The 13158-nt window shown below is 48.7% G+C and overlaps 1 protein-coding gene across 2 annotated transcripts in view; it reads left to right on the top strand.

The window, feature by feature from the left end:
* The first annotated feature begins 917 nt into the window (after positions 1-917).
* FCSK (fucose kinase) overlaps positions 918-13158 on the top strand; it is a 323733-nt gene continuing 311492 nt past the window's right edge. For both annotated transcript variants that reach the window (XM_088446232.1, XM_088446231.1), the window contains exons 1-2: positions 918-975; positions 7910-8035. In XM_088446232.1, coding sequence (XP_088302358.1) covers positions 7951-8035 — 85 coding nt within the window. In that variant the 5' untranslated portion in view covers positions 918-975; positions 7910-7950. The remainder of the gene's footprint in view (positions 976-7909; positions 8036-13158) is intronic.

The following is a 13158-nucleotide window of genomic DNA, read 5'->3' as shown; positions in this document are numbered from 1 at the left end:
CGGTCACTACTGTATAGTATATATACACGCAGCCCGGTCACTACTGTATAGTATATACACGCAGCCCGGTCACTACTGTATAGTATATATACACGCAGCCCGGTCATTACTGTATAGTATATATACACGCAGCCCGGTCATTACTGTATAGTATATATACAGGCAGCCCGGTCATTACTGTATAGTATATATACACGCAGCCGGGTCATTACTGTATAGTATATATACACGCAGCCCGGTCATTACTGTATAGTATATATACACGCAGCCCGGTCACTACTGTATAGTATATATACAGGCAGCCCGGTCACTACTGTATAGTATATATACACGCAGCCCGGTCACTACTGTATAGTATATATACAGGCAGCCCGGTCACTACTGTATAGTATATATACACACAGCCCGGTCACTACTGTATAGTATATATACAGGCAGCCCGGTCACTACTGTATAGTATATACACACAGCCCGGTCACTACTGTATAGTATATATACAGGCAGCCCGGTCACTACTGTATAGTATATATACACGCAGCCCGGTCACTACTGTACAGTATATACACGCAGCCCGGTCACTACTGTACAGTATATACTCGCAGCCCGGTCACTACTGTATAGTATATATACAGGCAGCCCGGTCACTACTGTATAGTATATATACACGCAGCCCGGTCACTACTGTACAGTATATACACGCAGCCCGGTCACTACTGTACAGTATATACTCGCAGCCCGGTCACTACTGTATAGTATAGTATATATATATATACACTGTCCTATCGGCTGCTGTTGGAACAGGGATGTGGTGCGCCCCCTGCCGGCTGTACTGAAGGGGAACATACACAGGGAATCCCGGCGCATGCGTAATAATACCAAGCTATAGCTTCCTATAAGCGGTAGCCGGAAACTACAAGTCCCAGAAGCCAACGCGCTGTCACGTGACCGCTGTGACTGCCTCCACGTAGCCTTAAGGTGAGTGTCAGTATGTGATGGGGACGGAGAGTTCTGACCGGGGTCTCTCCCTGTATCAGAGACGGCGTGTGAGAGGCCGGCTCCCCTGCACTCAGCACTTCCAGTGAGGAAGTCTCCTACACCCCTACATTATAGGAGGTGGGGGAGTGACCCCAGATCTCCATTATAGGAGGAGGGGGAGTGACCCCAGATCTACATTATAGGAGGTGGGGGAGTGACCCCAGATCTCCATTATAGGAGGAGGGGGAGTGACCCCAGATCTACATTATAGGAGGAGGGGGAGTGACCCCAGATCTCCATTATAGGAGGTGGGGGAGTGACCCCAGATCTCCATTATAGGAGGTGGGGGAGTGACCCCAGATCTCCATTATAGGAGGTGGGGGAGTGACCCCAGATCTACAATATAGGAGGTGGGGGAGTGACCCCAGATCTCCATTATAGGAGGTGGGGGAGTGACCCCAGATCTACATTATAGGAGGTGGGGGAGTGACCCCAGATCTCCATTATAGGAGGTGGGGGAGTGACCCCAGATCTCCATTATAGGAGGTGGGGGAGTGACCCCAGATCTCCATTATAGGAGGTGGGGGAGTGACCCCAGATCTACATTATAGGTGGAGGGAGGGGGGAGTGACCCCAGATCTACATTATAGGAGGTGGGGGAGTGACCCCAGATCTCCATTATAGGAGGTGGGGGAGTGACCCCAGATCTACATTATAGGAGGTGGGGGAGTGACCCCAGATCTCCATTATAGGAGGAGGGGGAGTGACCCCAGATCTACATTATAGGAGGTGGGGGAGTGACCCCAGATCTACATTATAGGTGGAGGGAGGGGGGAGTGACCCCAGATCTACATTATAGGAGGTGGGGGAGTGACCCCAGATCTCCATTATAGAAGGTGGGGGAGTGACCCCAGATCTACATTATAGGAGGAGGGGGAGTGACCCCAGATCTACATTATAGGAGGTGGGGGAGTGACCCCAGATCTCCATTATAGGAGGAGGGGGAGTGACCCCAGATCTACATTATAGGAGGTGGGGGAGTGACCCCAGATCTACATTATAGGAGGTGGGGGAGTGACCCCAGATCTCCATTATAGGAGGTGGGGGAGTGACCCCAGATCTCCATTATAGGAGGTGGGGGAGTGACCCCAGATCTCCATTATAGGAGGTGGGGGAGTGACCCCAGATCTCCATTATAGGTGGAGGGGGAGTGACCCCAGATCTACATTATAGGTGGAGGGAGGGGGGAGTGACCCCAGATCTACATTATAGGAGGTGGGGGAGTGACCCCAGATCTCCATTATAGGAGGTGGGGGAGTGACCCCAGATCTACATTATAGGAGGTGGGGGAGTGACCCCAGATCTCCATTATAGGAGGAGGGGGAGTGACCCCAGATCTCCATTATAGGAGGAGGGGGAGTGACCCCAGATCTACATTATAGGAGGTGGGGGAGTGACCCCAGATCTACATTATAGGTGGAGGGAGGGGGGAGTGACCCCAGATCTACATTATAGGAGGTGGGGGAGTGACCCCAGATCTCCATTATAGAAGGTGGGGGAGTGACCCCAGATCTACATTATAGGAGGAGGGGGAGTGACCCCAGATCTACATTATAGGAGGTGGGGGAGTGACCCCAGATCTCCATTATAGGAGGAGGGGGAGTGACCCCAGATCTACATTATAGGAGGTGGGGGAGTGACCCCAGATCTACATTATAGGAGGAGGGGGAGTGACCCCAGATCTCCATTATAGGAGGTGGGGGAGTGACCCCAGATCTACATTATAGGAGGTGGGGGAGTGACCCCAGATCTCCATTATAGGAGGTGGGGGAGTGACCCCAGATCTCCATTATAGGAGGTGGGGGAGTGACCCCAGATCTCCATTATAGGAGGTGGGGGAGTGACCCCAGATCTCCATTATAGGTGGAGGGGGAGTGACCCCAGATCTACATTATAGGTGGAGGGAGGGGGGAGTGACCCCAGATCTACATTATAGGAGGTGGGGGAGTGACCCCAGATCTCCATTATAGGAGGTGGGGGAGTGACCCCAGATCTACATTATAGGAGGTGGGGGAGTGACCCCAGATCTCCATTATAGGAGGAGGGGGAGTGACCCCAGATCTCCATTATAGGAGGAGGGGGAGTGACCCCAGATCTACATTATAGGAGGTGGGGGAGTGACCCCAGATCTACATTATAGGTGGAGGGAGGGGGGAGTGACCCCAGATCTACATTATAGGAGGTGGGGGAGTGACCCCAGATCTCCATTATAGAAGGTGGGGGAGTGACCCCAGATCTACATTATAGGAGGAGGGGGAGTGACCCCAGATCTACATTATAGGAGGTGGGGGAGTGACCCCAGATCTCCATTATAGGAGGAGGGGGAGTGACCCCAGATCTACATTATAGGAGGAGGGGGAGTGACCCCAGATCTACATTATAGGTGGAGGGGGAGTGACCCCAGATCTCCATTATAGGAGGTGGGGGAGTGACTCCAGATCTACAATATAGGAGGTGGGGGAGTGACCCCAGATCTCCATGATAGGAGGTGGGGGAGTGACCCCAGATCTACATTATAGGAGGAGGGGGAGTGACCCCAGATCTACATTATAGGTGGAGGGGAGGGGGAGTGACCCCAGATCTACATTATAGGAGGTGGGGGAGTGACCCCAGATCTCCATTATAGGTGGGGGAGGGGGAGTGACCCCAGATCTACATTATAGATGGGGGAGGGGGAGTGACCCCAGATCTACATTATAGGAGGTGGGGGAGTGACCCCAGATCTCCACTATAGGCGGAGGGAGGGGGAGTGACCCCAGACCTACATTATAGGTGTGGGAGGGTGAGTGACCCCAGATCTACATTATAGGTGGAGGGGAGGGGGAGTGACCCCAGATCTACATTATAGGAGGTGGGGGAGTGACCCCAGATCTACATTATAGGTGGGGGAGGGTGAGTGACCCCAGATCTTCATTATAGGTGGAGGGGAGGGGGAGTGACCCCAGATCTACATTATAGGTGGTGGGGAGGGTGAGTGACCCCAGATCTACATTATAGGAGGTGGGGGAGTGACCCCAGATCTCCATTATAGGTGGAGGGGAGGGTGAGTGACCCCAGATCTACATTATAGGAGGTGGGGGAGTGACCCCAGATCTCCATTATAGGTGGAGGGAGGGGGAGTGACTCCAGATCTACATTATAGGAGGTGGGGGAGTGACCCCAGATCTGCATTATAGGTGGAGGGGAGGGTGAGTGACCCCAGATCTACATTATAGGTGGAGGGAGGGTGAGTGACCCCAGATCTCCATTATAGGTGGAGGGAGGGTGAGTGACCCAAGATCTACATTATAGGTGGAGGGGAGGGTGAGTGACCCCAGATCTACATTATAGGTGGAGGGATGGTGAGTGACCCCAGATCTACATTATAGGTGGAGGGAGGGTGAGTGACCCAAGATCTACATTATAGGTGCAGGGGAGGGGGGAGTGACCCCAGATCTACATTATAGGTGGAGGGGAGGGGGGAGTGACCCCAGATCTACATTATAGGTGGGGGAGGGGGAGTGACCCCAGATCTACATTATAGGTGGAGGGGAGGGGGGAGTGACCCCAGATCTACATTATAGGTGGGGGAGGGGGAGTGACCCCAGATCTACATTATAGGTGGAGGGAGGGGGAGTGACCCCAGATCTGCATTATAGGTGGAGGGAGGGGGGAGTGACCCAATCTGCATTTTGGGAGCTGAATGCTTCTCCTGTCTCCGTCACTGTATCTCAAACCAATGAGAAAGTCGCACAGGATTCTGGAGCAATCCCGAGAGAATCTTATTCTGGGTCCAGACTGAGCGATGTGTCCCCAGCCGATATGACAGGCCGACATATCGGATCATGGGTACACACTGAGCGATACGACAGGCACACATATCGGATCATGGGTACACACTGAGCGATACGACAGCCCGACATATCGGATCATGGGTACACACTGAGCGATATGACAGGCCGACATATCGGATCATGGGTACACACTGAGCGATACGACAGCCCGACATATCGGATCATGGGTACACACTGAGCGATACGACAGGCACACATATCGGATCATGGGTACACACTGAGCGATACGACAGGCTGACATATCGGATCATGGGTACACACTGAGCGATGTGTCCCCAGCCGATATGACAGGCCGATATATCGGATCATGGGTACACACTGAGCGATACGACAGGCCGACATATCGGATCATGGGTACACACTGAGCGATACGACAGCCCGACATATCGGATCATGGGTACACACTGAGCGATACGACAGGCTGACATATCGGATCATGGGTACACACTGAGCGATACGACAGGCCGACATATCGGATCATGGGTACACACTGAGCGATACGACAGGCACACATATCGGATCATGGGTACACACTGAGCGATATGACAGCCCGACATATCGGATCATGGGTACACACTGAGCGATACGACAGGCCGACATATCGGATCATGGGTACACACTGAGCGATACGACAGCCCGACATATCGGATCATGGGTACACACTGAGCGATACGACAGGCCGACATATCGGATCATGGGTACACACTGAGCGATACGACAGCCCGACATATCGGATCATGGGTACACACTGAGCGATACGACAGGCTGACATATCGGATCATGGGTACACACTGAGCGATACGACAGGCTGACATATCGGATCATGGGTACACACTGAGCGATACGACAGGCTGACATATCGGATCATGGGTACACACTGAGCGATACGACAGGCCGACATATCGGATCATGGGTACACACTGAGCGATACGACAGGCATACATATCGGATCATGGGTACACACTGAGCGATACGACAGGCCGACATATCGGATCATTGGTACACACTGAGCGATACGACAGGCCGACATATCTGAGTGTGAGACGGGCGCTGTGTACAACGTGGATATCCATCACCCTGGGTGCTATACGGAGGCCCCGGAGCTGAGTGTGAGCCGGACGCTGTGTATAACATGGATATCCATCACCCTGGGTGCTATACGGAGGCCCCGGAGCTGAGTGTGAGCCGGACGCTGTATATAACATGGATATCCATCACCCTGGGTGCTATACGGAGGCCCCGGAGAGCTGAGTGTGAGCCTGATGCTGTGTATAACGTGGATATCCATCACCCTGGGTGCTATACGGAGGCCCCGGAGCTGAGTGTGAGCCGGACGCTGTATATAACATGGATATCCATCACCCTGGGTGCTATCCGGAGGCCCCGGAGGGCTGAGTGTGAGCCGGACGCTGTGTATAACGTGGATATCCATCACCCTGGGTGCTATACGGAGGCCCCGGAGCTGAGTGTGAGCCGGACGCTGTGTATAACGTGGATATCCATCACCCTGGGTGCTATTCGGAGGCCCCGGAGGGCTGAGGGGGTCATTCAGACCCTCTCGCAAGCGGCAGTACGCTCGCAAGTGGGTCGATGTTCCCCACTGCGCATGACGGAGGGAGCTCCGTCGTGCCCATGCTCGAGACCCGGCGAGCGACGGGGAATCCGTCGCTCGGGGTCTCGCACCAAAGGGGGCGTGCTGTCGATGGTGACTGACAGCACGCCCCCTTTAGTGGGCGTGCCGGGGGCGTGCCTGCCAGACGGAGGCGTTTCCATGGGAACGCCTACCGTCTGAAGCCGGCCCCACTGACATCACTAGTGATGTCAGTGGGAGTGATTTTGGCTCTGATAGAGGCAAAATCACTCCAGGGCTTGTGGCAGCGAGACCCGACCGCAGGGTTTCCGTCGCAAGTCCGATGGTCGCGATGGTCAAGACCATCGCGACCATCTTTTTGGACGCTCGTATATGCTGTGGGTGGTGACCCACAGCTATACGAGCGTCCAGGAGGACGCTCCATTTTAATGGAGGACGGCCCTGATTCAGAGCGAGCGCACTGGTCAGAGTGTCCGGCTCTGAATCAGGGCCTGAGTGTGAGCCGGACGCTGGTTACTTTGATGTATGTGACCTTATTACACTTAGTAATAGTGATTGTTTTTTGCTCACGTGGATGCACCTTGTCTTCTTCTTTTCGTTTCATGATTGATACTATTTGGCCTGTGGTGATGGTAATGAGAGGACGGCTGCACGGACATCGCTGTTATTTGGGACTTTTTGATATTGGTCTTTATTTGTATCTATTTTATGCTTTCCAGTGGATACTGTGTGTTGCGCACTTGTGCATTCTATTATATATATATATGTGTGTGTGTGTGTGTGTGTATGTATGTATATATATATATATATATATATATATATATTAGGGATGTGCAGGCTCGGTTCTACTCGGTTCCGTTCGGTTCTTTTTACCGAATCTTATTGGCTATCCAAAACTCGTGACAGCTGAAACCCAATAAGATCCGGTAAAAAGAACCGAACGGAACCGAGTAGAACCGAGCCTGCACATCCCTAATATATATATAGTGTATATATATTTGTGACAATGAAACTGTGTAGCGGAAGCAGAAACCGTCTCTGAGCCTGTGAACTACGGTTTATTTGGTCAGATGACCGCACACCCGTCAGCGTTATACAGTCCATGCTCACATGAGCCATTGATAAAGGTTCCCAGCTTCACGCAGAGACTTCCCACGTGACCCCATCACTAACTGAGACCCCCTCTCTCGCCCCTGGCCAGCGTCGCTCACACAGATAAATGCCCCCAGACAGTCTGTTAAACCTCATGCTGGGCATACACTGCCAGGTACACATTGCCTTCTTAAGGGAGATCCTCATACCCTGCTCTGATTGGTCAGTTACAGCTGCGGCACCGGTAAGACAGATCTATCCTGCAAATGCATGGCTTCCCTGGCCCTGATACCTCTGCAGTATACTGCTCCCATTGCCACTATATATATATATATTAGTGTGTGTGTGTATATTGCAGCAACTACAGAGCCAGGCCTCACAAGCTCTGCACCCCGGGACATGGCCAGGATGGGATCGGATTCAGACTGGTCAGTGTTGGTTCTCACCTGTCAGCATAAGGACAGCGTCCCTGCGTTCCAGAGAGGTGAGACCTCCCGTATAAAGGCACCCACAGGTCATATTCTCTGCTCAACGACTCCCTTCTCTCCCCATGTTCCCTCATCTGTGGCCCAAATGTGTCCCACTGCCATTACCTGGGGTCTCTTTACCTGCAGTGTGTGCTGTAACGCTATATACCCTGAGAGTACACCTGGTAGTATCACTATACTGTAACGCTATATACCCTGAGAGAACACCTGGCACTATCACTATACTGTAACGCTATATACCCTGAGAGTACACCTGGCACTATCACTATACTGTAACGCTATATACCCTGAGAGTACACCTGGCAGTATCACTATACTGTAACGCTATATACCCTGAGAGTACACCTGGCAGTATCACTATACTGTAACGCTATATACCCTGAGAGTACACCTGGCACTATCACTATACTGTAACGCTATATACCCTGAGAGTACACCTGGCAGTATCACTATACTGTAACGCTATATATACCCTGAGAGTACACCTGGCACTATCACTATACTGTAACGCTATATATACCCTGAGAGTACACCTGGCACTATCACTATACTGTAACGCTATATATACCCTGAGAGTACACCTGGCACTATCACTATACTGTAATGCTATATATACCCTGAGAGTACACCTAGCAGTATCACTATACTGTAACGCTATATATACCCTGAGAGTACACCTGGCACTATCACTATACTGTAACGCTATATATACCCTGAGAGTACACCTGGCAGTATCACTATACTGTAACGCTATATATACCCTGAGAGTACACCTGGCACTATCACTATACTGTAATGCTATATACCCTGAGAGTACACCTGGCAGTATCACTATACTGTAACGCTATATATACCCTGAGAGTACACCTGGCACTATCACTATACTGTAACGCTATATATACCCTGAGAGTACACCTGGCACTATCACTATACTGTAACGCTATATATACCCTGAGAGTACACCTGGCAGTCTCACTATACTGTAACGCTATATACCCTGAGAGTACACCTGGCAGTATCACTATACTGTAACGCTATATACCCTGAGAGTACACCTGGCAGTATCACTATACTGTAACGCTATATATACCCTGAGAGTACACCTGGCACTATCACTATACTGTAACGCTATATACCCCGAGAGTACACCTGGCAGTATCACTATACTGTAACGCTATATATACCCTGAGAGTACACCTGGCACTATCACTATACTGTAACGCTATATACCCTGAGAGTACACCAGGCACTATCACTATACTATAACGCTATATACCCTGAGATTACACCTGGCAGTATCACTATACTGTAACGTTATATACCCTGAGAGTACACCTGGCAGTATCACTATACTGTAACGCTATATATACCCTGAGAGTACACCTGGCAGTATCACTATACTGTAACGCTATATATACCCTGAGAGTACACCTGGCACTATCACTATACTGTAACGCTATATATACCCTGAGAGTACACCTGGCACTATCACTATACTGTAACGCTTAATATACCCTGAGAGTACACCTGGCACTATCACTATACTGTAACGCTATATACCCTGAGAGTACACCTGGCAGTATCACTATACTGTAACGCTATATACCGGTACCCTGAGAGTACACCTGGCAGTATCACTATACTGTAACACTATATACCCTGAGAGTACACCTGGCACTATCACTATACTGTAACGCTATATACCCTGAGAGTACACCTGGCAGTATCACTATACTGTAACGCTATATATACCCTGAGAGTACACCTGGCACTATCACTATACTGTAACACTATATACCCTGAGAGTACATCTGGCACTATCACTATACTGTAACGCTATATACCCTGAGAGTACACCTGGCACTATCACTATACTGTAACGCTATATACCCTGAGAGTACACCTGGCAGTATCACTATACTGTAACGCTATATATACCCTGAGAGTACACCTGGCAGTATCACTATACTGTAACGCTATATATACCCTGAGAGTACACCTGGCACTATCACTATACTGTAACGTTATATATACCCTGAGAGTACACCTGGCACTATCACTATACTGTAACGTTATATATACCCTGAGAGTACACCTGGCACTATCACTATACTGTAACGCTATATATACCCTGAGAGTACACCTGGCAGTATCACTATACTGTAACGCTATATATACCCTGAGAGTACACCTGGCACTATCACTATACTGTAACGCTATATATACCCTGAGAGTACACCTGGCAGTATCACTATACTGTAACGCTATATATACCCTGAGAGTACACCTGGCACTATCACTATACTGTAACGCTATATATACCCTGAGAGTACACCTGGCACTATCACTATACTGTAACGCTATATACCCTGAGAGTACACCTGGCAGTCTCACTATACTGTAACGCTATATACCCTGAGAGTACACCTGGCAGTATCACTATAATGTAACGCTATATACCCTGAGAGTACACCTTGCAGTATCACTATAATGTAACGCTATATACCCTGAGAGTACACCTTGCACTATCACTATACTGTAACGCTATATACCCTGAGAGTACACCTGGCACTATCACTATACTGTAACGTTATATATACCCTGAGAGTACACCTGGCAGTATCACTATACTGTAACGCTATATACCCTGAGAGTACACCTGGCACTATCACTATACTGTAACGCTATATATACCCTGAGAGTACACCTGGCAGTATCACTATACTGTAACACTATATATACCCTGAGTGTACACCTGGCACTATCACTATACTGTAACGCTATATATACCCTGAGAGTACACCTGGCACTATCACTATACTGTAACGCTATATATACCCTGAGTGTACACCTGGCAGTATCACTATACTGTAACGCTATATATACCCTGAGAGTACACCTGGCACTATCACTATACTGTAACGCTATATACCCTGAGAGTACACCTGGCAGTATCACTATACTGTAACGCTATATATACCCTGAGAGTACACCTGCCAGTATCACTATACTGTAACGCTATATACCCTGAGAGTACACCTGGCACTATCACTATACTGTAACGCTATATATACCCTGAGAGTACACCTGGCACAATCACTATACTGTAACGCTATATATACCCTGAGAGTACACCTGGCACTATCACTATACTGTAACGCTATATACCCTGAGAGTACACCTGGCAGTATCACTATACTGTAACGCTATATATACCCTGAGAGTACACCTGGCACTATCACTATACTGTAACGCTATATATACCCTGAGAGTACACCTGGCACTATCACTATACTGTAACGCTATATATACCCTGAGAGTACACCTGGCACTATCACTATACTGTAACGCTATATATACCCTGAGAGTACACCTGGCAGTATCACTATACTGTAACGCTATATATACCCTGAGAGTACACCTGGCACTATCACTATACTGTAACGCTATATATACCCTGAGTGTACACCTGGCAGTATCACTATACTGTAACGCTATATATACCCTGAGAGTACACCTGGCACTATCACTATACTGTAACGCTATATACCCTGAGAGTACACCTGGCAGTATCACTATACTGTAACGCTATATATACCCTGAGAGTACACCTGCCAGTATCACTATACTGTAACGCTATATACCCTGAGAGTACACCTGGCACTATCACTATACTGTAACGCTATATATACCCTGAGAGTACACCTGGCACAATCACTATACTGTAACGCTATATATACCCTGAGAGTACACCTGGCACTATCACTATACTGTAACGCTATATATACCCTGAGAGTACACCTGGCAGTATCACTATACTGTAACACTATATATACCCTGAGAGTACACCTGGCAGTATCACTATACTGTAACGCTATATACCCTGAGTGTACACCTGGCAGTATCACTATACTGTAACGCTATATATACCCTGAGAGTACACCTGGCACTATCACTATACTGTAACGCTATATATACCCTGAGAGTACACCTGGCAGTATCACTATACTGTAACGCTATATATACCCTGAGAGTACACCTGGCACTATCACTATACTGTAACGCTATATATACCCTGAGAGTACACCTGGCAGTATCACTATACTGTAACGCTATATATACCCTGAGAGTACACCTGGCACTATCACTATACTGTAACGCTATATATACCCTGAGAGTACACCTGGCAGTATCACTATACTGTAACGCTATATATACCCTGAGGGTACACCTGGCACTATCACTATACTGTAACGCTATATATACCCTGAGTGTACACCTGGCAGTATCACTATACTGTAACGCTATATATACCCTGAGAGTACACCTGGCACTATCACTATACTGTAACGCTATATACCCTGAGAGTACACCTGGCAGTATCACTATACTGTAACGCTATATATACCCTGAGAGTACACCTGCCAGTATCACTATACTGTAACGCTATATACCCTGAGAGTACACCTGGCACTATCACTATACTGTAACGCTATATATACCCTGAGAGTACACCTGGCACAATCACTATACTGTAACGCTATATATACCCTGAGAGTACACCTGGCACTATCACTATACTGTAACGCTATATATACCCTGAGAGTACACCTGGCAGTATCACTATACTGTAACACTATATATACCCTGAGAGTACACCTGGCAGTATCACTATACTGTAACGCTATATACCCTGAGTGTACACCTGGCACTATCACTATACTGTGTCGCTATATATACCCTGAGAGTACACCTGGCAGTATCACTATACTGTAACGCTATATATACCCTGAGAGTACACCTGGCATTATCACTATACTGTAACGCTATATACCCTGAGAGTACACCTGGCACTATCACTATACTGTAACGCTATATATACCCTGAGAGTACACCTGGCAGTATCACTATACTGTAACGCTATATATACCCTGAGAGTACACCTGGCAGTATCACTATACTGTAACGCTATATACCCTGAGAGTACACCTGGCAGTACCACTATACTGTAACGCTATATATACCCTGAGAGTACACCTGGCAGTATCACTATACTGTAACACTATATATACCCTGAGAGTACACCTGGCAGTATCACTATACTGTAATGCTATATACC

The sequence above is a fragment of the Taudactylus pleione genome, unplaced genomic scaffold (assembly GCF_031769625.1).
Source record: "Taudactylus pleione unplaced genomic scaffold, aTauple2 ptg000394l, whole genome shotgun sequence".
Classification (NCBI taxonomy): Eukaryota; Metazoa; Chordata; class Amphibia; order Anura; family Myobatrachidae; genus Taudactylus; species Taudactylus pleione.
This window is presented reverse-complemented; position numbering and strand designations above follow the sequence as displayed.